The sequence below is a fragment of the Aricia agestis genome, chromosome 5 (assembly GCF_905147365.1).
Source record: "Aricia agestis chromosome 5, ilAriAges1.1, whole genome shotgun sequence".
Lineage (NCBI taxonomy): Eukaryota > Metazoa > Arthropoda > Insecta > Lepidoptera > Lycaenidae > Aricia > Aricia agestis.
Genome location: NC_056410.1, coordinates 4,264,999 through 4,288,403, shown reverse-complemented (window position 1 = coordinate 4,288,403; position 23,405 = coordinate 4,264,999). Strand labels below are relative to the sequence as shown.

The 23,405-nt window shown below is 36.4% G+C and overlaps 1 protein-coding gene across 2 annotated transcripts; it reads right to left on the bottom strand.

Moving 5' to 3' along the window:
* Positions 1–15,812: 15,812 nt before the first annotated feature.
* On the bottom strand, positions 15,813–23,240 carry LOC121726748 (nitrilase and fragile histidine triad fusion protein NitFhit). Of its 2 annotated transcripts, none has more exons than XM_042114223.1 (11): positions 23,183–23,240; positions 22,650–22,817; positions 22,358–22,516; positions 21,474–21,669; positions 20,675–20,807; positions 20,179–20,394; positions 19,786–19,980; positions 19,139–19,253; positions 18,661–18,738; positions 17,131–17,216; positions 15,813–15,985 (listed from the first exon to the last, which is right to left on the bottom strand). In XM_042114223.1, exons 2-11 carry the CDS (start codon positions 22,755–22,757, stop codon positions 15,865–15,867), a joined length of 1,407 nt encoding a protein of 468 aa, XP_041970157.1. In that variant the 5' UTR covers positions 22,758–22,817; positions 23,183–23,240; the 3' UTR covers positions 15,813–15,864. The 2 variants fall into 2 exon arrangements, with proteins under 2 accessions (XP_041970157.1, XP_041970156.1); XM_042114222.1 differs by lacking the exon at positions 23,183–23,240 and adding an exon at positions 23,063–23,153.
* Between the last annotated feature and the right edge of the window lie 165 nt (positions 23,241–23,405).

Below are 23,405 nucleotides of genomic sequence, written 5' to 3'. Positions count from 1 at the left end.
TAACTAGACTTCTGAAATGTTCACAGATTGTGTATTTCGGTTACCGCTCTAACAACAAATACTAAATACAAAATAAAATTAATATTTAAGGGTGGCTACCATACAACAAACGTGAGTTTTTCGGCCTTTTTTGCCGAATATCAGTAATGGCGACAGGTAGGCACATGATATTTTCACGAAGGCCTTTATTGTATGTCTACTTCAATAATTGTGAATAATTTTAAAATAAAATAAAAATTTCCTATATAAAAACACAATTTTTGGCCTAGTTTTGCTCTATAACGGCACGGAACCCTTCGTGCGCGAGTCCAACTCGCACTTGGCCGATTATTTATTTTATACTACGTAAATTGCCTAAGACCCTAACTTTACAGGACTCTTGTTTTAATTAAAACTAAATTTAAGATACCAAAGAATAGATACTGAAGAAAATATACACAGATAAATTCGTCTTTAATATTATATCACGAACGTCGTTCGTCTCACGTATGTAATTTTTAATAAAAATACCTGCGCTGTTCAATAAAAATTCTGGAGAACTTTCATGGGCGTACCCAGGTTCTGGGCCAGGGGGGGGCAAAACAGATTTTTTATAAGCTAGTTGTTTATAAAGAATAAAAAATTAATAATTTTTAGGTGTAATTTTTATAGTAAAAGTACTAGATAATATACTTGGTAGGGACGTCAACATCATCCAGGTAAGGGGGGGGGGGAGGGGCAGCCCCCCCCCTCGGTACGCCCATGAGAACTTTGTATTCCTACTAACAATGTCCTAAAAGCGCATAATATTTTCCTTCACGCGCGAATTCAGGTCCACACCGCAAAATGTTTTTTCAGAGTGTGTGTAAAAAGGCATACTTTTAGGAGTTTTAGGTACGGTGTTCCGGGCATTCCGAATTAATATTGATATTACGAACCAGAGATCCACTCTGGATATATGTGGCCGACCTAGTTAGGCCTCCACATTACGTCCAGTAGCTACGCACGTCCGTCCGTGCCATAATTAGAACTACACATAAGGCAGCGCACGTAATAATATGATTTGTGTCGGGTTTTTAAGGATTTTTATAGGAGCTTCTGAATTCAAGTGCGTTGTTGATTGGCTAATGTTTTGATGTTAGCTAATCAAAACGTCAAAAACATGCTAGATTCTCTGAGCATATTGCATAGTATTCGCGAGAATACTCCTGTGGCGGCACGCAAACTTCGCTTAACATTCTTGCATCGCGCTATCAAGGTTTTCTAAGTGGACTTCGGCCTGACCGAGCATACCACCTAGCTCGGTCGGAAGATCTTCCTATGCGGCCGCCACGCATATATTCCACACTCCGTTTAGAAACAAGGTAATAGGAGAGACTCGATCTAGAGCAAATGACTATAAGGTCATATAAATAGGTAGCTAAGTTGGGTGATAGAAAATTATACTATCATTTATTTAATATACACGACACATTTCATTATTTTTGTCATAAGAACTGTAATAGATACATAAAGAAGAATATAATTTTATGTTATTGACTTAAATACCTACCTACTTCGTAGTTATTGATTAAAATTTACACGGAAACGTATTTTGAAACCATGGATGACTCCTGGTCTTTTGAAGTGCATTCGTCATAGAGACAAACTATACCGTAAATATAAAAGTTATCCTGATGATCCCATTCATAAGTTAATCTATGCTCGCTACCGAACATTTTGTAATAAACTTTTAAAAAGACTAAACTAGATTACCAGCGTAAAGAATTTGAAAAAATAAAAAATAATCCCAAGGCTGCCTGGAACTTCATTAAGATTAATAGTGGAATAAATATAAATAAATCTAATGCTAATTGTTAAATGGACTACAATAACCCGAAAAAATCTGTAAACGATGGTAATACTTTCTTTGCTAATATTGGAAATAGCCTTGCTACAGCCATTTTAAATAGAAATAATGAATTTGCTTGTATCCAGTCTGGATCAAATGTTCACCGAACCTTATTTCCTAATTGTCTCTCTGACTCAATGGCTGTAGTCAGCATAGATAATAAAAAAAAATGACTCTATAATTTCGAAGCTAAGAAATAATTGCGCTATAGGTTGGGACGGTATTCCTACCAAAGTTCTTAAATCTGCTAAACATGTTTTGACTCCAATTTTAACACATCTCTTCCAATTTACTCATTTCCTCCGGCACTTTCCCAGGAGTATTTAAAAAAGCTCTTGTACATCCAATTTTCAAGAATGATGATAGAAACCGTGTCAACAATTATAGGCCAATATTGGTTCTGAGTTCATTATCTAAGATACTAGAAAAAAATATCAATAACAGACTCATTAATTTCCTGAACCGTAATAGATTTATATCAAAAAATCAGTTTGGATTTAGGAAGGGGATTTCTACGGAGGATGCTGTTTTGGGACTAACAAACACTATTATTGACAATTTTGAAAATAAAATTAAGACCGCAGTAATATTTCTAGATTTATCTAAAGCTTTTGATACTATTCTATACCCATTCTTCTTAAAAAACTAGATCACGCTGGTATTCGAGGTACTGTCCTAAATAAACCTTTCCGTACCCCTAACATACCTTGTAAACCAAAGTTTCCTAGAGGCAAAATTTCCAGATTCCTTAAAAATATCCCTAATAACGCCAATTCACAAGAAAGGTGACAAGCAAACTCCTAGTAACTACAGACCCATAGCTTTACTACCAACATTCTCCAAAATATTTGAAAAGGCCATGTGTATCAGACTATACAACTTTCTGGAAAGGAATAATATTCTGGACGATAGTCAAAACGGCTTTAGGCAGGCGAGATCTACGACGCTGGCAGTCTATAAATATATCCAAACGGCTCTCCAATACATAAATGACCAAAAGTACGTATTAGGTATTCTGCTGGACATGACAAAGGCTTATGACAAGGTGATATATGATATACTTCTTGAAAAGCTATCAGGCTCCGGTATACGTGGACCAGCATACTCATGGTTCAAATCCTTTCTAGAAAATAGAAAACAAATTGTACAGATAGAACACAACGATCAAGAAACACGAGAAATCACTAAAATAAGATCAGAGGAACTGGAGATGATATGTTCTATTCCCCAGGGAAGTGTGATAGGTTGTGTTCTATTTTTGCTCTACATAAACGATTTACCTAAAATCTTAAATAGCCAAATAGCTCTTCCGGTATTATTCGCAGACGATATATCGATCCTAATCAAATATGAAAATACAAACTCAACAGATGACGTATTGCAAAAAATATTAAAAGATGTAACAGATTGGCTTCGAGATCACAATCTGGAAATTAACTTTAAAAAGACAAAAACTATCCAATTCAGATCATATAAAAAACCAGCAATAAAAATAAATACAACGTTTGAAAACACTAATTTAGATACAGTAGACACATTCAATCTGCTCGGCATTAACATAGACACTCATTTAAATTGGAAAACACATATTCAAACCATCAAATCAAAATTATCAAAATTCACATACGCACTTTTTCATCTTAAATGCAGCACAGATACACAAACCTCCCTCACAGCATACTATGCTTATGCATACTCCTGGCTGCGATACGGGATCATACTGTGGGGGAACAGCGTAAACAGCCACGAACTCTTCATCTTACAAAAAAAATGCGTAAGAATAATAGCACAAATAAAAAATAGAGACAGCTGCAGGCCATATTTCATTAAATACAAATTACTTACACTTACATCCATTTACATACTAGATATTAGCTTATTTGTTTTCAAAAATTTCGATTACTTTACTAAAGTTAAAGATACACATGACATTAACACACGACACAAAAACAGACTACATTTACCATACTCCAGAATTAAAATGCTAAACGAAAGCCCATACTACATGTCAGTTAAAATATTTAATCACCTCCCAGATGCAATTAAAAATGAAACAAAACTATTATCATTTACGAGAAAATTAAAAAGCTACCTAAGTGAAAAATGTTTCTACTCGCTTGAAGAATTCTTTTCTAAAGAAGATTAAGGTCTAAAGAATAATGTTCATAAAATATATTAAGTACTTTCATTCATGTACTATTGTAATTGTTTATATTACTTATATGAAATTAAGAAACGAACAATACATAATATTATGTTACTTATGTAAATAGTTAACAAATTACAATCCAAAATATATCTTGTTAAGTACTATTTTATAAGCAACCGCCTGTACAAGGTGCTGAGTTTGTATATTGTATACTATACTTGGATGCTAATAAAGTCTTTGAATCTTTGAATCTTTGAATCTTTGAATCTTTTTAAAACTTACTTAACCGAAAGATTGCCGAGTGTTATTATTGAGGGTCAAACTAGTGATTATCAACAAATCATAGTTGGCGTCCCCCAAGGCAGCGTTCTCGGCCCAACTCTCTTTAAAATCTATATAAACGAGCTTTGCAACATGTCTATTCCAAACTGTAAAATAATCTCATATGCTGATGACACGGCACTCGTCATATACGGCTTTACATGGGATGAAGTACGCCAGTCGGCTGAATTTGTCCTTAAATCCGGCATAAGATGGCTAAATGAAAACCTTCTTACCCTAAATCTGTCTGTCTGTGATGTCACATATCACATCGTGCATGGTCATCCAAACTAAACGTGTATGCAAAATTTCAGCTCAATCGGTTAAATCTATTGCGACTTCAAAATTGAGTTCCAAAATTCCACCGTAACATACATATTTACATACATACAGAGCAAGTTAAATAAAAGCTTTTAAATTTTCATTTCATTTCAAAATATTTACCTACAGAGAATAACATAGCATAATAGAAAAGTCCAACAACAGGCAAATACTGCAGAACATGTTTAATACTCTGCGTAAATATTTTGAACTAAATAAATGGTTAACTTCGTATCCCTTTTCTCATAATATAAACTTTCCCTGGACTTTCAAGAATATTTCAAGAACAAAATTAGCCAAATCTGTTCAGGTGTTCTCGAGTCTTAGCGAGACTAACAAAATTTAATTTTTTTAGGCAAGAGGGGATTTTTACTGTCAAATCAAGTACATACCATAATATCACCCACTGGCGTTTTCAGTTTGTTTTGGTGTAAAGCGTTTATGCTTTCACGGCTTCATTTTAAAAGCTTTGTATGTAAATGAGTGAAAACAATGGGCACGTTCCTCACAACACTTACACAGAAATTGTGTAAAAAGGGCGAGACGTTCGGTTGAGTCCATTTGGATAATTGTATTGAGAACAATAAAATTTCCTGTACTATACTTAAACATAGGCATTTTTCATGAAGGATAAAAAAAACAGACCTAACTTTGCACGTCGAAAATGGGCTGAATAACAAGAAGTTCAGATAGAAACATACGAATTCCGAATTGTGATCGTACCTAATAAAATTTACTTTCATATCAAAATAAACATAGTATGTGCCTTTTGTGTTGTGTACACACAGCCTACAACAATAATAGCTGGACCAATAATTATTGTTTCTATTGTCTCCTTAACGAAATTTCTATACAAATATACTTAGCGCCGTGGAAGGTATTGTTATGACAGAAAGGCCTCTATAAGGGAGAGTGTTTTCATGTATTGTATTGTTTGTTAATCAAAACAAAGAAAATCTAATTAGGTAAGCGTTTGAATGAAAAGCACGTTACGTAAATAATAAAGTATAGCTATATTCCGAGCCACGAGAAGAAATTTAATTGAAAAACACAATTTACAGGAGGGTCGATGGATCCGGTTAGAGGTTAGACTGATCGTAGATCGACATGACCTATGCATTCCCGAGTTGGGGTGAGCACGAGGTCGATCTAGTCGGCCTGTGAATGTGATCAGGTCTATCGGCCTCCTCGCATATGGGAGTCTTATGCCTGTTTGCACCAAACGCCTCCTAACTTTAAGTTTCTCAACACACCATGCCGAAGTTCCGCGGCGGAAGTTCGGCATGATCACGTCAGCAATGTCAAACGCATGTATACATTTTTTTTAATTATTTTTTTTCACACAACTTAACATACTTAGTATTTAACATAACAATATACTTACTTATTATTAAATTGGATTGTGAACTGAAGCCTAAGCTAGGATACCCTGTGTTTCAGGTCTCCAGGTCTCACCCGCGGATATGAGGACTTAACATTATTATTTATCATGGTTGTCTAAAGTGTGTGTGTGTGTTTGTATTGCAGGCGAAATCATGCCAAATTCCGCCGCAGATCTTTGGCTTGGTGTGTTTAGAGTTTAGATGTTCCCTAGCGGTCTTTTTTCTTCTATTTAGTAATTTATCTTTTAAAACAAATACGTTTAAATGCAAAAACTTATGGTTCACAAAAGCCCTTACGAAGGACATAGGTGGCACACACAAATTAGTGGAATCTTGAAGGAAATGTAATCTTAATGGCCGCTAGGGAACCTCGGCGTTAAAAGGTGGTTGGTGCAAACAGGCACCTTTTGAAGCACCATTAAACAGTCCGTCAAATGATCCAATAGGTTACGTGACCAACCCAACGTCGTTGTCCCACTAAACACCATAATTAGATCACTCCTATCTGAGTATATTCTTTGCTTCTTATTGATCTAACATTAAACATTCACTTCTAAGCCACCTCAAAGGTGACTCCCCAGACAGAACGCGTATAGAATCAGTATTCAAAGCGCGCCTGCCAAAATGTATGTGAATACCGAAGCGGTTTTCTTTATACATTTTTGCTAAAGACAAATACGTAGAATGGGGAAAATATTCATGTAGCATTAGAAGAAATTATTTGCTTCTCAGATAGGCGCTGTGGTTTAGCATCAACCTATGTATTGGTAATGCAGGGTGCAAAATTTCAACCAACTATAAAAATGTTAACTAAAACTGAATGTGATTTTTTAATGAAAACGAAAAATGAAAATTATCATAGTACATATACAATAAACACATACAATTGTATGTCTTTATTGCGCGGTTAATGCGTGGTATTTATTTTGTAGCGTTGTAGCCGCCAGTATACCGAGAACTATTTACATTTCTTTTTAGGGTTCCGTACCCAAAGGGTAAAAACGGGACCCTATTACTGAGACTTCAATGTCTGTCCGTCTGTCTCCAGGCTGTTACTCAAGAAAGGTAATAGTCAGAGAGTTGAAATTTTCACAGATTATGTATATATTATGTTGCCGCTATAAGAACAAACACTAAAAACAAAATAAAATTAATATTTAAAGGGGGCTCCCATACAACAAACGTGATTTTTTTTGCCTTTTTTGCTCTATATCTATAATGGCAACAGGTAAGTTCTTGATTTTTTCTCAAAGTCTTTGTGTACTTTAATATTTCATAATAATATTAAAATAAAATAAAAAATTAAGGGGGGCTCCCATACAAAATACACAATTTTTGGCCCTAATTTTGCTCTGTAATGGTACGGAACCCTTCATGCGCGAGTCCGACTCGCACTTGGCCGATTATTATTTGAGCTTAAAAATTATTCATAGGGGTCCCCATAGATACAACTAAAACAAAAAAAAATCATCTAACCTATGCGTGTGGGGTATCTATGGATAATTTTTCAAAAATCATATTAAGGTTTCTAAAATCATTTTCTTATAACCTGAATAGTTTGCGAGAGAGACTCTTCTAAAGTAGAAAAAGGTGTGTGCCCCCCCCCCCCCCCCCCCCCCCATAAATTCTAAAGTAGGGGCGTGATAAGTCTAAAAAATATATATAATGTACATTACTATAAAAACTACCAACGAAAATTGGTTCGAACGAGATCTAGCCAGCTGCCAGTAGTTTTTTTTTATACGTCATAAAATATGGTAAACCTTAATTTATCTTTCATTAAATCAACTAAAATATGAAAATAAATCAAAAACCTCTTAATTTCATAAAAATTAACCTTATTGCTGCTGCGGAACCCTTCACGGGCGAGTCCAACTCGCACTTGGCCGGTTTTTTTCATTAGATTTATTTTTTAAAAATATTTTCAGTAACTTCTCTTGTTAAATAACAGTTAATATAAGCTCTTCAGCAAGTTATGGTATTAAACAATTACTTTGCTTAGACTACAAATAAGTGCTAATGTTCTACTATGCGCAGTTTCATTCTACTTCACAAGTATTCCAACAGTTACTGCTGTAAACTTTAACCATAAGAGCGTCTTTATAGACGAAGCAAACGTCTTATTCTCAGACAAATCGTGTTCACATAACACCAGTTACTTCCCGTGTGCCATAAGATTGCGTTATGCATGCATGATTTCAATTTTACCTCCGCATCAAGCGTCTGCTAGCAATTTATTATAATACCGCAGTCTCATAAAACATCTCCCTTTCGCTAAGGAACGCGGCATACATATTTGATGTTTTTTCTGCTGAAATATGTAGCCTTTTCCACTGTGCAGACTTGTTTCATGCATACATTATGTGCTTCACCAGAGTGTAATAAGAGGGTATTTTTCAAGTAACTAAATCCCTTTAAAGCCTATGACGACACTAGAAGAACAAGAATCACTTAGATACTTATACTAGGAAACTAGCAATAGCATTGCTGGATCGGTTTACATGAGGTTTACAGCCTTCGCTAAAATGAAAAATAAAATAAAAACAGGTAAGCTATAAACTTTGTCACCTCTAGTATTACCATGACTTAAGTCTGCAAAAAGCCGCACGTAAAACGAGAAAACCAAGTACGTCTCAAGAATTTTCTTTAGTGTCTATACTTGCCTATTCTGACGAACTCTTTTTAGTCCCTTAATAAACTTAACTATAAAACCCAAATTGGGCACAAAATGCTCAATCACAGCTCTATCCATATAAACGATAAATGTAGGAATAGGGTTGCTTAGGAAATAATAGAATCATTCTAATAGATACAATAATATTGATATAATAGTTCTATGTTAAGACTAGAGAGACACCAATGGTTTAAAAAAAGCCAGCCTTTTTTTGCAGTCAAAGTGAACCTTTTGGACGTGATATAAAAATACCAAAATTACAATAAATTGCAGGCACTTGGTTTAATCAATTTTTATTTTTTTAAAAGACACTTTCTAAACGTTCTGCATTTTTAGGTGTAAATAATAATAATTTCATTGACAATTTCACAAAATCGATGAGTGCTCCACTCATCGAATTTGTGCTCCACCATGGGGTTTTAGTGGGTAGACACAGTCCCACATACCCCGGCCGATATCCCCGCAATTTGCCGGGGATGCGTAAAGCATTTCCCCATGTTAAAAAAAAAAAGAAAAAAAAAAGGGTACCTGATTGCAGCCGCGGCAGTTAGTTACGGATTTGTCACGGTAATTTTAATCAGCATCTGAGAACTCAATCTATATAATATTATAATTATAGATATTTGTCGGCTCAACTGTGGCCAACCCTGAGCCTGTGTCCAATAGGTGCGTTATATTGCCTCATCTTGTCACTCACGGCTGTAACTGCTCTATACCACGCCATTTTGTTACTTCATTACCTACAGAATTATTTTCTTTTTCGTATATTTTGTTCGTTTTAAATAATAATAAAAAGACGTAGATCTAATGGCTATCATACCAATAATTTATATCTAACTAGCGACCCGCCCCGGCGTCGCACGAGTATAAAATATATAGCCACTGAAAAAATGATTAAAATCGATAGCATAATAATATGGTCCTTCACGTGGTCTACTTCTTACCTGTGCCAAATAACATAAAAATTGCTCCAGTAGTTCGCGAGATATGCCCTTTCAAATAATTTCCCCCGTTTTTTCTACATTCTCCTATTAGTCTTAGCGTGATAAAATATAGCCTATAGCCTTCCTCAATAAATGGGCTATCTAACACTGAAAGAATCATCAAAATCCGTTGCGTAGTTTTAAAGATTAAAGGGAACAAAGGGACATGAGGGAAAAAGCGACTTTGTTTTATAATATTATATACAAAAGCAACTACGAGTATATTCTACTTCCTGGGGAACCAAACTTTTTTAATGAAGATCGGAAGGCCAGGGTATAAAAATGTAGCTACAGCTATATTTCTATGAGCTAGTGATAAAGGATATAGACAAGTACAACGATAGGTCGTTGGAGAAATTTCTACCAATTGGTTTACCGGCCTTCATTAATTTATAGAACATACCCATACCTGTATGTTTGAAAAGGCAGTGCGAACTTTCTTATTTTTTAAGAGAGCAATAAAGTTTCTCGAGCGATTAAACTCAAATCTAAATACTAAATGCAAAAACTTCAATCCGTTTACAGTTATTTATCTCGGAGTCCATGAAATATCAAATAAGATCCTTATGTCAATGGCATAGAGGCGTAGAAGAGGCAAAATAAGTCGGAGTTTTCTTACAGCGTGTAACTAAACATACTGGTAATACTTTAGGCTGTGATGTTACCCTTATATCCAGTGTACTCAATCAATCATTTATTATTTGCTTTAAAAGTGTAATGTACCACTTTTAGCTACTGTGAAATTAGCAGCGCTGAAAAAGTTACTTTTTTAATTATAGTAGGGGAAAATTCATGAAAATTCCTGATAGTAAAATAGATGCTAGAAGTAAAATACCGGCCAAGTGCGTGTCGGGCCACGCGCAATATAAAGGGTTCCGTAGTACCGCCAGTTTTTTTTAATTTTTTGTATGGTCAATGAATGTACATTGTACATTTTTAACGTGTTTTATACTACTAACAACATCATCTCAGTTACTTTCAAAGGAATTTGAACGAAAAGTTCCTTTATACTTCGCCGAATACATTTTTTTTAGTTGATCGACTATTACTCAATAACTTATGAAGTCTTCTTAGCCGTGATAGTTTTCCTTTTAAATTCGGCATGTTTCCTACTCCTGTGAATTTTTTCACATTTCCAGAAGCAACCGTTTAGCTGGTAGAAGAAGGGACACTGGACTCCAACGATTTTTTCCACTTTAAAACTTAATATTACACAAACGGATCCCTAAATCGGAAAATGATCTATGAATACTCATAATCTTTGTATTAGCTTCATGCTCATAATATTTTAAAAAAACCTATCCAACGACACCCCACACCATGGGGTGTACGCGAAAAAAGTTCATCCCCGCTTGACGTGTAGGGGAGGTACCACAGGTACCATAAAAAATTAGAATTTTATGAACCATTTTGTCGGCATCATTACTCTGTGCATTCATGCCAAATTACAGCTTTGTCGGTCCTATAGTCTCTGAGCAAAACCGCGGACAGGCAGACGGACAGACGGACAGACAGACAGTCGGAGAGACGGACGGACAGACCAAAACTATAAGGGTTCCTTGTTGACTACGGAACCCTAAAAATAACTCTTTCAGCGGTGCCCTGTCTTACTCTTACATACGCCCTAAAGTTTTATTACCGCACAGAGACATTTAACTAAGTTTAATGAAGAGTTTTACCTAAAAATATGGAGTTTATGTCAAAATTTTAATTTAATTAAAAAAGTATCATTAAATTTCTCGTGAGTAAGGCCGATACTTTTGTTACACTTTATACGTAGAGAGTACGCAAGGCTTTTGTTAAGGGAATTAGGCGCTGGCCTCAGCCCTCAAGCGCCCTGGAGAGTCGTTATCGGCCTCAAGCCCTCTTCCATTTAGGTTCGTTTCGCTTTTGTACGAGATTCGAGATTCAAGAATTAAATTCCGCCCGATAATCTTTTGTGCCGGAATTAATATTTGTGTTGTTCAGATTGAAGCCTAAACGTAAACAAAAGATATTCGATCGAGTTAATTTGTCACTGTTTTTAGTGCACGGTAAATATTAATAATCCCACCAAAACATGAAATGTAAAAAGAGCCAAGCAAAATATTGCATAGCCATTCAATACTTCTGTCGTAAAAAGTTTTCAGATCACATACAAGCCAAGCCTTCAACTTATTTTGTAATTTAAATCAACATTCAGTAATCGTATCAATAGATTCTTTTATTTTATAATTATTATAGTGGCCTGGCAATGAGCAAGAGAAACAAATATAAAACTGCATATTTGGAGGAGTTCATACTTACACAGAGAGCAAGCGTAAAGTGTTTTAGTATATTGTAACGAGTTAACGACGCATGTGGCCGATGGTACCCAATAAATCCAATTAGTCCCTGATTATTTCTCTAGTGCTCATTGCCTATAATAATTATAAAATAAAGGTATCTATTGATACGATTACTGAATGTTGATTTAAATTACAAAATAAGTTGAAGGCTTGGCTTGAATGTGATCTGAAAACTTTTTACGGCAGAAGTATTGAATGGCTATGCAATATTTTGCTTGGCTCCTTTTACATTTCATGTTTTGGTGGGATTTCATTTCTTTTTTTAAGACCAAACTACGTAGGTCCCCCATCTGCCAAGGAATCAACCTCTCTGATAGTACATAAAAGCCTTTTGTACGTAAAATAAATATGCAATCGAAACTCATACTGTTCTTGCAAAGTTACAAACATAAAATCTTTTCTTGTATTTGATAAAGTATTACATTTTGCTATCATTTTTCAATTTTTAGGTTTTCCTGCCCAAAGGATGAAAACGGGACCCTATTATTAATAAGTCTTTGCTGTTTGTCCGTCGTCCCTCCGTATGTCACCGGGCTGGATCTCGAGAACCACAATAGCCAGATAGTTGCAATTTTCACAAATTATGTATTTCTGGTGTTGTTATAAAAGCTAATAGTCAAATTAAAATAAAATAAATCATTAATAGGGGGCCTCATACAACAAACACGATTTTTTCCCCTTTTTTGCTCTTTATCCATAATGGTAACAGTGACATTTTTTTTAAATTTCAGAAAACACTCAACTGTATTTTAACTTTAATAATTAGTAATAAAAATGTAATAAAAATATTATTTAAGGGGGGCCCCCATACAAATTTACGGTACGGAACTCTATGTACGCCAGTCCGACTCGCTCTTGGCCGGTTTCATAATTTTTACTTTCATTGTGAATAAAGACCTATCCGGGTACCAAATTTCAAGGTGCTAAGTCTGCTAGAAGTACCTTAGAATTTTGATGATCTGTCAGTGAGTGACAAAATGTAGTAACTTTGACCATCCGTAACTATTAAACTATTTATCGAAATTTCATGCAATTTGGAGGTTAAGCTAGTTGTAATACTTGCAACTAGTGACCGAAATTCTAAATCCCTAGCTTTGTTAACATCGAAAATAAAGGGGGTGTGAAATAGCCGCGAACCGCTTGGAGAAAAGTATGGTACGGCCGTGCCTTTGCTAAAAAGCTTAGCTGGGGCACGGCCGTGCCCCCAGATATCAAATTCTCGTTTTACTAGTCGGCAAACTCTTCCTAAACGGCTGGACAGATTTTGTTGAAATTTCTAGTGTCTAGGTAATCCTGTTTGAAATTGGAAAATATATTATTCATACCCGAATTGATGTTAATAGTGAAACAACATTTACCGAGTCAGTTTAAATTCGTACAAATCATTCGTTAACATAAGTACTATCGAGAAAATTTATTCCTAGACAGTTGACAGATCTACGTCGTTTGGTTTGGTTATATCAATTTTTTTTAAATAATATCTATGGACGCTTCACACCACGTCAGCCTGGCGCCCTGAAGGACTTGTGTTACGGGTACCAGACAACGAAAACAAACATGTTTTTTATATTATGATACACATATTTAATCCATGTCCCAGGAATCAAACACATCCATGACCCAGGAACTTTGAAAACTTTTTGTTCCGTCGGCGGGATTCGAACCCGCGACCCCCGGCTTGAGCTACCAACAGCCCAACAACTGAGCCATAGAGGTCGTCAATTCAATACTAATCGTGATCTTACGGCTAGGTTTGACATAACCGACCAAATTATGTAGGTCTCTGAATATACCTATACATACAAGTGCAAAAGCTGGTAAAAATATAGCAAAGACAGATAAACTGCGCATAACGTTTTATTCTTACTTGTTAAACATTTACATAATATACAAATTGTATCACATTATATAAAGTAACATATTAGAGAATAACAAAAATAAATTCATTGCAATAACTCCGAATTTGATACGTAGCTATAAATTATATTACACTAGTACATAACAGGGGGTTTGTACTAGTGTAATATAATTTATAGCTACGTATTCGCAACTTTATCAAAAGTTAGCTCCAATAAGTCCATACCGTACTACCTCACATTCGGTAACTTGCCGAATACATAGAGCAGTTAAGTCGGCCGATAGTTTGACCAAATTGGAGTTTCAGTACATTATTATCGGCCGATACAAATCGTTTAGTGTGCGCACCTTCATACATCTTCGTTCTGATTAAGCTTTCGATCAAACTATCGGCCGACTAAAAGCCTGCAGTCTGCGGGGGCTCTAAGCGTTATCTCACATTCCCCGCGTTCCCGATGACGTTAGAAACGCTCACGCTCAAGACCGTAGTTTTTCCCGTTCCACTAGCTTGTGAGCGTCAGTGATACAAACCCAAGTGGAACGGTTATGGATCGTTTTGAGCGTTTTGAGAAAAGTTTAAAACTTTTTTGTCATTACTTTGAATAAAAGGAAATTTCTAGCTATCCCCTAACTACCACTTCGCCCGACCTTAGACATCTGCTGTGAACCCAGAACCGTCCGAGGGCACAGATAAAAAAAATTTAGTGTAGTGACTACTGAGTGACCCCAGCAAATTTTCAGGCTGCGACCGCGCCTGTAGTCAAGTACGAGTAAGTCAACAGACAACAGGTATAGGAGAGATGAAAATTAGTATTAATTATTATATTTTATAAGAAATCATTTGACCTTTCATTTAAAACAAAATTTATTTTCCAGTCAAAATATTTCATTAAATGTTATCAAATCAAAACGACCCTGGTCGCCAAAGGGATCGGCAGAAGGGGACATTTTGAGCGTTTTGGTCAAAATTAACGTCATCTGGAACGCAGCCATTGTAACGCGACTGGGCAATGCAATTCATTTTTAATTAAGTTCGGAACAGGGGCCATAATATTACGGCCTCTTTAAACAGATTTTGGTACTATGACCACACAGCGTTTTCGGCATCTGGAACTGGGCAGGGCAGGCCGAATGGATACGGAAATAGCCGGACAAAATCGATGATCCACGAAGCACGTGGACTTAGTACTAGTACAATAGGTTTATGTTTATGTTCTTAATTTAAACTTCGGCTATTTTCGTATCCGTTTGGCCCACCCTGCTTGCCCTGCCCCGGGGCAGTTCTAGATGCCGAAAACTAATAAATTGCGAGCCAACCAGCGGTCACGTGACACATAACTTGCCATTATTTATTGAGTAGTATTTTTGTATTATGACAACACAATCTGACATTAGCAACATCCCAACATCGCGAGCGCAAATTAATGTGTATATTCTTGTGTAGTAAATAAAGTTCAGTTTTAATATAATGTGATCTTAAAAATGACGCATTGCATCGACGCATCACGTTCCAATGTGAACTGACCCTAAGCCCTGCCTGTATTATGATGACTATTTCTTTTCTTACTAACAAGAAAGTCCACACTGTGTAGTGTGTATACACACGTATCAGTTACAAAACGTTTTTCCTTGTTTGACAAACCTTGACAAAACATTGTATAGGTACGTTACTATAGCGTCCTTATACACAGAGTGGAATACTTTATTAGTAAGGGATTAGTGAGTATATACAGGGTGTAACAAAAATAAGTGATAATACTTTACAGTGTGTACGTGTTTCTTGTAAAGAGTTCACTGTGAAAATTGCAGCGCTGCAAGATCAAATTTTTTTTTGTATGCGGAAACTCGTGACGCTGTGGCGCTTGCCCATATAAAAGTAAAAAAATGGTCTTTCAGCGCTGCTCCTTTCACAGTGAACTCTTTACAAGGAACACATACACACCCTGAAGTATTAACTAAATAAAATTATTAAACCTTATATTAAATTTGATTTTTGGTCTGTTCGTCCTGCATCTTCTGCAGCGTCGCTCTCAACATGGCCGCCTCGGCCTTCATGTCGGCCAACTCTCGCGGGGGCTTCGCCGGGTGTCGCGCGCTGAACCTGCGGAGATCACAACTTGTGTATTTCGATTAGCCATGATGCCTTCGTTATTTCACAGTTGAAAGTAGAAGAAAAAAAGTGTCGAAAGAGAAACTAGCTGTCCCGGCAAACGTTGTTTTGCTATATATAAAGTATTTCGCGATATATGTTTATTTTTCTCTATAGTATTTCGCCCATATTATTTTATTGAAGTGACTAAATAAGTATGTTACCATGGTAACGTCGATCGCTATCCCGTCGCACAAACAATGGTCGCTTTCAGTCTCAAGTTGTAATAATTTACTATTATTTATTCAACAAATGCACTTAGCAATATAGAAAGTAGCCAGTAGTCGATTCTCAGACCTACTGAATATGCATATAAAATTTGGTAAAAATCAGAAAAGCCGTTTCGGAGGAGTACGGTAACTAACATTGTGACACGCGAATTTTATATATAAGATAAAGACTAGATGACGCCCGCAATTCCGTTTAAAATTCGTATATCGCGCGGGAACCGTGCATTTTTCTGGATAAAAAGTATCCTATATCCTTTCCCGACACTCAAAGTATCTCCAAACCAAATTTCAGTCAAATCGGTTTATGTGTTTGGGCATGATGACGTAACAGACAGATAGACAGACAGGCAGACAAACAGACACACTTTCGCATTTATACACTACAGAAAATATTTTAATTGGCATTCATGGTATTTAAAAATCTAAGGTGCCAACAGCCAATCATAGGATGATTGCCAAGAACGAGGTAGTCTTCCATATAATATTATATAGTATATAATTATACATTATTAGTTATTACACAGACATAGATCAAGATAGATACCGTATGTGTATTGTACTTCGCGTGCCATATCGCTTTCCCAAACGACGAGCAATGCTCCTCTTTTGAAAGTCTGTTCTTTAGTCTGCGCTCCATCGTTATTGAAATCGGACGTCAATGGGATTGAAAAATGCCTAATTGTGCCGTATTGAGCTGTAGAAATTCGAATAGAAACATTGGCTTAGATAATGGACACGTTTCTTATCATCGGTACGTCACAACGGTAGGAAAAAAGTGGCACGCTCGTTCTCATACAAATGGAGGGATATGCGGTATCTATCTTGATCTATGTCTGTGAGTATATACTTTACAACAATGCAACTCACTGATCGTGCTTGGCCAGCTCCAGGTATATGAGGTCGTTCTGTATGAAGTCTCCCTTCTTCCTCGGCATTATGTGGCAGTGGAGGTGCTACAACAAATATTTCTGTCAGTTCAAAATGCACATTTAAAGACGTGAGTGGAAGAACCAGATAACTAACATTTTACAATATAAGGACAATAACTCATATTTCCCTCATAATTCAACAAACCCGGTAACTTACCTACTTCATCATCTGGTTAATATATCTGGCTACACTTAAAATCGGCAGTTTTTTTATTTCAAATCCCGAAAGTTTTCCCGGCGCTAAAGCCTTCATTTATGCAAAAAATCTGTAATTTTTTCAACTGTTACTTACCTGTTTCATCCACTAACATTTATGACGTTCATTCATCACGATAATATGATCAATCATGTAACATTCGCGTCTAGTTTTACTTGATGGATTACATTGTAGAGTGCCTACTGCCTATTTTTGTTGTTTGAATTTTAGCTTTAATTACACAGGGTGTAACAAAACTATACTTTAGGGTGTGTATTCACTGTGAAAGTAGCAGCTAAGAAAGATCAATTTTTTATGTGATTTGTATGGGCAATCCGCCCCGGTGTCATAGATTTTTCCAATGATATTCTACTTATACAGATATATTACGTCCATACTATTTTCCGGCTTAAATCTATTCCGAACAAATTTCAAATTCAAAATTGCAAACATTGACAAATTTGACAGATAAGTGAAACAAAAGATACGAAAAACCATTTACATAAAAGAGACAGTTCTATTTTTAAACGTCGAATCGTATCGCTGTCTCTTTCTTCGCATGAGCTATGACGAAAATTCTATTTTTTCCAGATTGTTCGAAAAAATCATTGAAAATGTAAATAATCGAGGTATTTATTGCAATCAAGACATGTGGTAAGAGATTCCATGTGTTTTGTTTACTTTCGAGTCATAATTGGTACATTTTCGATACACGCACGACGTATTTTCAATTTATTTACCTAGGTAAGACAAGACGCGGCACGTTCGTGACTGCGCTCGATGCAGACTAAACAACAGACGGCCCAATTGGGCCGTATTTGAATCTTCACAACGCGCGCGGTAGTAACATATCTGCTTTGAGTTTTTCATCATTGGATTTTTCCATACAAGAGTTTAAAAAGGCCCTTGTATGGATTTCACTGTGAAAGTAGCAGCGCTGAATTAGCAACTTTTTTTAACATTTGTATGGGATAACTTATTGCGCTTGGGCGCTTGTCCATATAAAACTTTTAAAAAATAGTCTTTCGGCGCTTCAATTATCACAGTGAAGAGTACACATGTATTAGGGACACATAATATATATTATGTCCTTCAATATAAAGATCATTTGTTGGTAAAAGAAACAAACAAAGGATATGGGCGACTGGCCCATAGACGACCCTAATTAATGTATAAAAATATATATAATATTATGAATTATTTTTGCTACACCCTATATATTCACCCTTGACGGATTAAAGTGTCCATGTTTGAAGCGAAACTCATACCAACCTGCACGGTCTGTCCGGCGTCGGGGCCGTCCTGTATGGTTACCGTGCACGACTCCGCGCCGTGCACGCGCTCCATCAGCTGCAACAGACAGTTAATCTAAAGCATTAAATGTACTCTTCCGATCCTTGCGGCACGCAGCGCGCAAAAGCTTCCCAAGAGCGACCACAATAAACTAAACAATACCAGTTACGCGCGTCGCTCCGTTTGTATCCCATTCCAAATTCACCAGCAATTCAGTATTCTTCTCTTTATTTATAAACTAGATGACGCCCACATCTCCCTTGCGCCAAAACTCTTTTATCGCGCGGGAACCGTACATTTTTCCGGGATAAAAAGTATCATATTATGTCCTTTCCCGGGATTTATATTTCAGCAAAATCGATTCAGCGGTTTCAGCGTGAAGAGGTAAGATGTATGGACATTTATTCTTGAAAATAATAGATCTATATTATTATAGGACGTAAATAAGATAACTAACGTTCTGCACAATCCGCACGGCGCGGTAGAAGTCCTCGGCCTCGTCGTCGGTGAGGTCGCGGTTGCGGCGCGCCGCACGACGCGGCGCCACCAGCACGTGGCCCGGTGTTACACACCTGGATATAATACAGCATTAAAACCAAACTAGGAAATAACATGCTTCCAACGCGGGAATCGAACCCACGACCTCTGAGTCAAGAGCCGCGCCCTATACTACTAGACCACGGAGGCGTTATACAGCATTATAGTTTTATCTACTGCAAATATTGAGAGGGGGGAGGACAAAAATGGCTTGAATTGTTTCAAAATATGGGTGGCGCGGCCGTGCAGCTTGTTTTAGCTCGACTTGACGTGGATGTAGGTGTTCCCTGATCAGCCTTCAAGACATTATTTCACATAGCAAAAAAACGTCAGTATTATGGACATTGGACAGTGGTGGCCCTAGGGGGTGGCGAACCGCCGGTAAGGCCGCCACTGACTATGGAACAGCGACACTAAACTTTAGATCCGTGTCGCTCCGCAACAGCGTCGTATAAGTGCGTTTTCACCTTAACATTACATAACATTATGTTGTACCGAATATCCATGAGGCAGTGAAATTTCAAGCTCTGTAGCATACCTTTAACCAAAATAATTATTGTAAATTACCTGAGATTAACAAACGCGTACGTCAGCTCCGACTTGTAGAAGACGCAGGAGTCCGGTATGGTGACGTGTCCGAACACGTGCGTCGGTCCGGCGTCCGACACCACCTCGGCCGGACAGTCCGGCGCAGGACGCTCACAGTGCTCCGACAGCGGCTTGTTGCGGACGCTCAGAGTGTATAATGAGTATATACTCGGTCTGGATGGAAAATTAAAGAGTTGGTTTATATAAAAGAGAAGAATATTTTAATATTAAAGAGTTTTATGTAAGGAACTGTGTTCCAATGAATAGATTTATATGGAACTGGCCCCGAAGGCAACACATAATAATTACGTACAAAAATCAGTTTAAGACAACCAGAATGTTTTTAACATCGTTACAAAATCTTTACAACACCTTCGATGCTGCATAACCGGCATGTTTCTCCTCACTTCCGTCAGCCTTTCCGTTATCTCGGCGACCTTGTAGCAGGGGGCGGATTCCCCGCAGTCGGCTAGGACTTCGCCCCACGGGTCCACGCACAGTGCGTGGCCGTACGAGCGCCGCTTGGGATTGTGATGGCCCACCTGAGCCGCCGCGACCACGTAACATTGATTCTCTATCGCTCTTGCTCTGGAAAATATTGTATTTATCAATAATACTTCTATCCCATTAAGTTACTAAGGATTTTGTTATTAGAGTAAAAACTAAAAATGATAGCATATTAATGATTTCACTTTCAATAACGCACTATGTAAGATTTGTTTGTACCCTTTTTCAGAGTACAAAATAATCATAATATGATTGTTGTAAAAAATGTAAGGCTACTGCACTACAAAGTACAAACACAAGATTTCTGAGTAAGTAGACAAAGTTGGGTGCAACATCTAATAAAACTGTAGACTGGTATTACCTTAGAAGTATGTGCCAATGAGCTAACCCAGTGGCGTAAGTGAAGGCGGATGGGAACGTCAGGACCTGAGCTCTCATGATAGTCAGAGCTGTGCTCAGCTCCGGAAAACGCATGTCGTAGCATATGGCAAGACCTACAAATTTTGTTGAACAACCAATAATTAAGCATGGCTACCATAATATTTCACAAACAGATACAAATAAAGTAATTTTAACAGGTGTAATAAAACAAACTGATAATACTTTAGGGTGTGTATGTGTTCCTTAAATGCAGTTTACTGGGAGATAGCAGACGACCGACTTTTTGTGCGATCGAGTCTGCGGCGCGCCATGCCGACTGTATGGGCGCCGCAGATTAAAGTAACGACGCTGAAAAAGAATATTTTTTTCGTGATTTGATTTTTTTTTTATTCTGAGTATTATAAGCAGATGTGGTGAACTGATGATTGTGATGATTGTGTGGTGACATGATTTGAATGGGTTTATAAGCATCATGAATTTGTCAAAACAAAAGTTACAAGAATTAATCTTCCAGTGCTGCTACTTTCACAGCAAACTCTATACAGGGAAGTCATACACACCTTAAAGTATTATCACTTTGTTTTGTTGTAACACCTTGTACATAAAAAAAAAGCACTTGTTTTCATCAAAATGAGGTAACAAAATATTGTTCATCATCTTCTTTCTTACAGTTTCAGAATTCAATGTCTCATACTACAAAATTGCTTATCCCCTAGTTCCTGTATTTGTGTCAAGAAACTATATAGGAGAATACACACTATATAAAAGAATACACCAACCAACATTTCCCACGGGAGTCTCCACTGGAGCCACTATATGACTACCGGCTGTACAGAAGTCACTCTCCTTCAATCTCACATTTTTTTCTGGTATTTCAACATCAAATAAATGCAATTTTCTATAAGTTTCAACAATTTCCCCCTTGTTGTTTATTATTATATGTGTGTTGAAGATTTTGTCCGGATTTTTGTCATCCTGCAAAATAAAGATGCATAAACAACATGATATAAAAATAAATGACTCATCTTTCTCGCTCGCACTTGTTGCTAATTAACCTTTCTCTGTAATAACTCGCCGATTATCGGCTTATTTCCGAGTATATTCGCGCGTGCTAGAACGAGACAGAACATGACGATCAGTTCTCAGGAATGAAAAGGACAGATGCTTACTATGAAATATTGTTGTATGAAGAAACAACCCACTAATTTATCGGCTTCTATCGGAGATGTTCTACGCCTGCCTATATAAATTTGTAGGCGATTAATTATTAATGCAAACTATTTCAAGTGAGATAAAAATTTATTGCATATAAAATTTTGTAGGCTTTTAGTGAATTCAAAGTTTTTTAAGTATGTAATATATTTATTAGATAAAAATGTATTTGGCCCATAGATTAGATTTTCCAAAAGGAAAGCCGACGGGAATCGGGTTATATGGACTCTTTGCCACTGATATTACAAGAATTGCTTGTTTAAAGGCACATCCATGATTCGTGGGTATGGCAGACACAATATATTTTTAATTGTTATGTGGCAGCCGGCTGCGGCTTGGGGATTGATGGGTTAACTGAGTCTAAGATGTAACTGAGAACCTTATAAATGTGGTCAAGAGTCATGTTATTTTATTAATAAGAAAATAAAAGGAAAAATATTCCACAACTTACTTTTTCATGGAGTCCACCCATTGACAACCATACATTGTTTTGTATGGCTAGCTCTTTGTATGCTTTGACTGTATTGCCAGTTAGTATAGGTTCAGCTGATCGAACTATGTCCTTTCTATTGTCACATATAAAATCACATGCTTCCGGAAAAAATATCATCTTAAAAATATTATACACACCCTTATTTACATTGAAACAAGCATATTACATACCAAAAGACTTATTGACCCTTCACCCTTGCATAGTAAGATCAATCGAGATTTGATGAATGAATGTCTAATTTCTTTTTTACCTGTACATTTTCCTTTGCTGCGTCCCTTATAAGATTTGTTACTACTTCTAGATTTTTAATTTTATCAGCAACAGAGGTCATTTGACAAACGGCTATTTTGCGACTCATTGTTCTAATATGTATTATGGAATGTAGGTTTATCTTACGGTATACTTGTTGTAACAGGTGCTGAAAAATATATAAGTAAGTAAGTTTTATAGTGAGTGCATTCTGACAGACTTGATCTTCTAAAATGTCAATATTTCAATGCTTTCCAACTAATATTTATTCATGCATTATCAAATAAAACTGTATAAAGCGAGTAAACAATAATACCAAGATAAGAAAAATATTTATTATCACCATTAACACTCCTAGGTCCTATTAGAAGTTAATAAATAATATAATATTTTCTGATGCTTGATACTACTTACTCGCATTCTAATTTCTTATAGATATCTAAGATTTGTTTTTCTCATTTACAGTAAAGTAATACTTTTATAAGTATTTAGTATTCTGTTTTGTTGTTTTGCTTTGTTTGTTGCCTTTCAGACCTTTTTGAGGTTAGAAAAATCTGTCAACAGTCAACTGAAGGTCATGTCAATAGTCAGCTGTTAATAGGTAGTTTTTTCTTGAGACTTGACAAAATAAACCAAGAACATAATATTTATTAATCCATAATATATAATATTATGGATTAATAAAGTCTATTTAAATATTGTTTTCTAGCTATAATACATTAATCTAAAACCAAATATGTACCTTGGTTATTGGGAA

Bases quoted from the DNA above. Each gene is read 5' to 3' on its own strand.
- LOC121726748 (XM_042114222.1), bottom strand. The intron at 17,217-18,660 runs GTTGGTATGAGT...TATTTGTTGTAG, and splicing joins ACGCCGGACAGACCGTGCAG to CACCTCCACTGCCACATAAT. The intron at 15,986-17,130 runs GTGAGTTGCATT...TGATCTCCGCAG, and splicing joins GAGCTGGCCAAGCACGATCA to GTTCAGCGCGCGACACCCGG.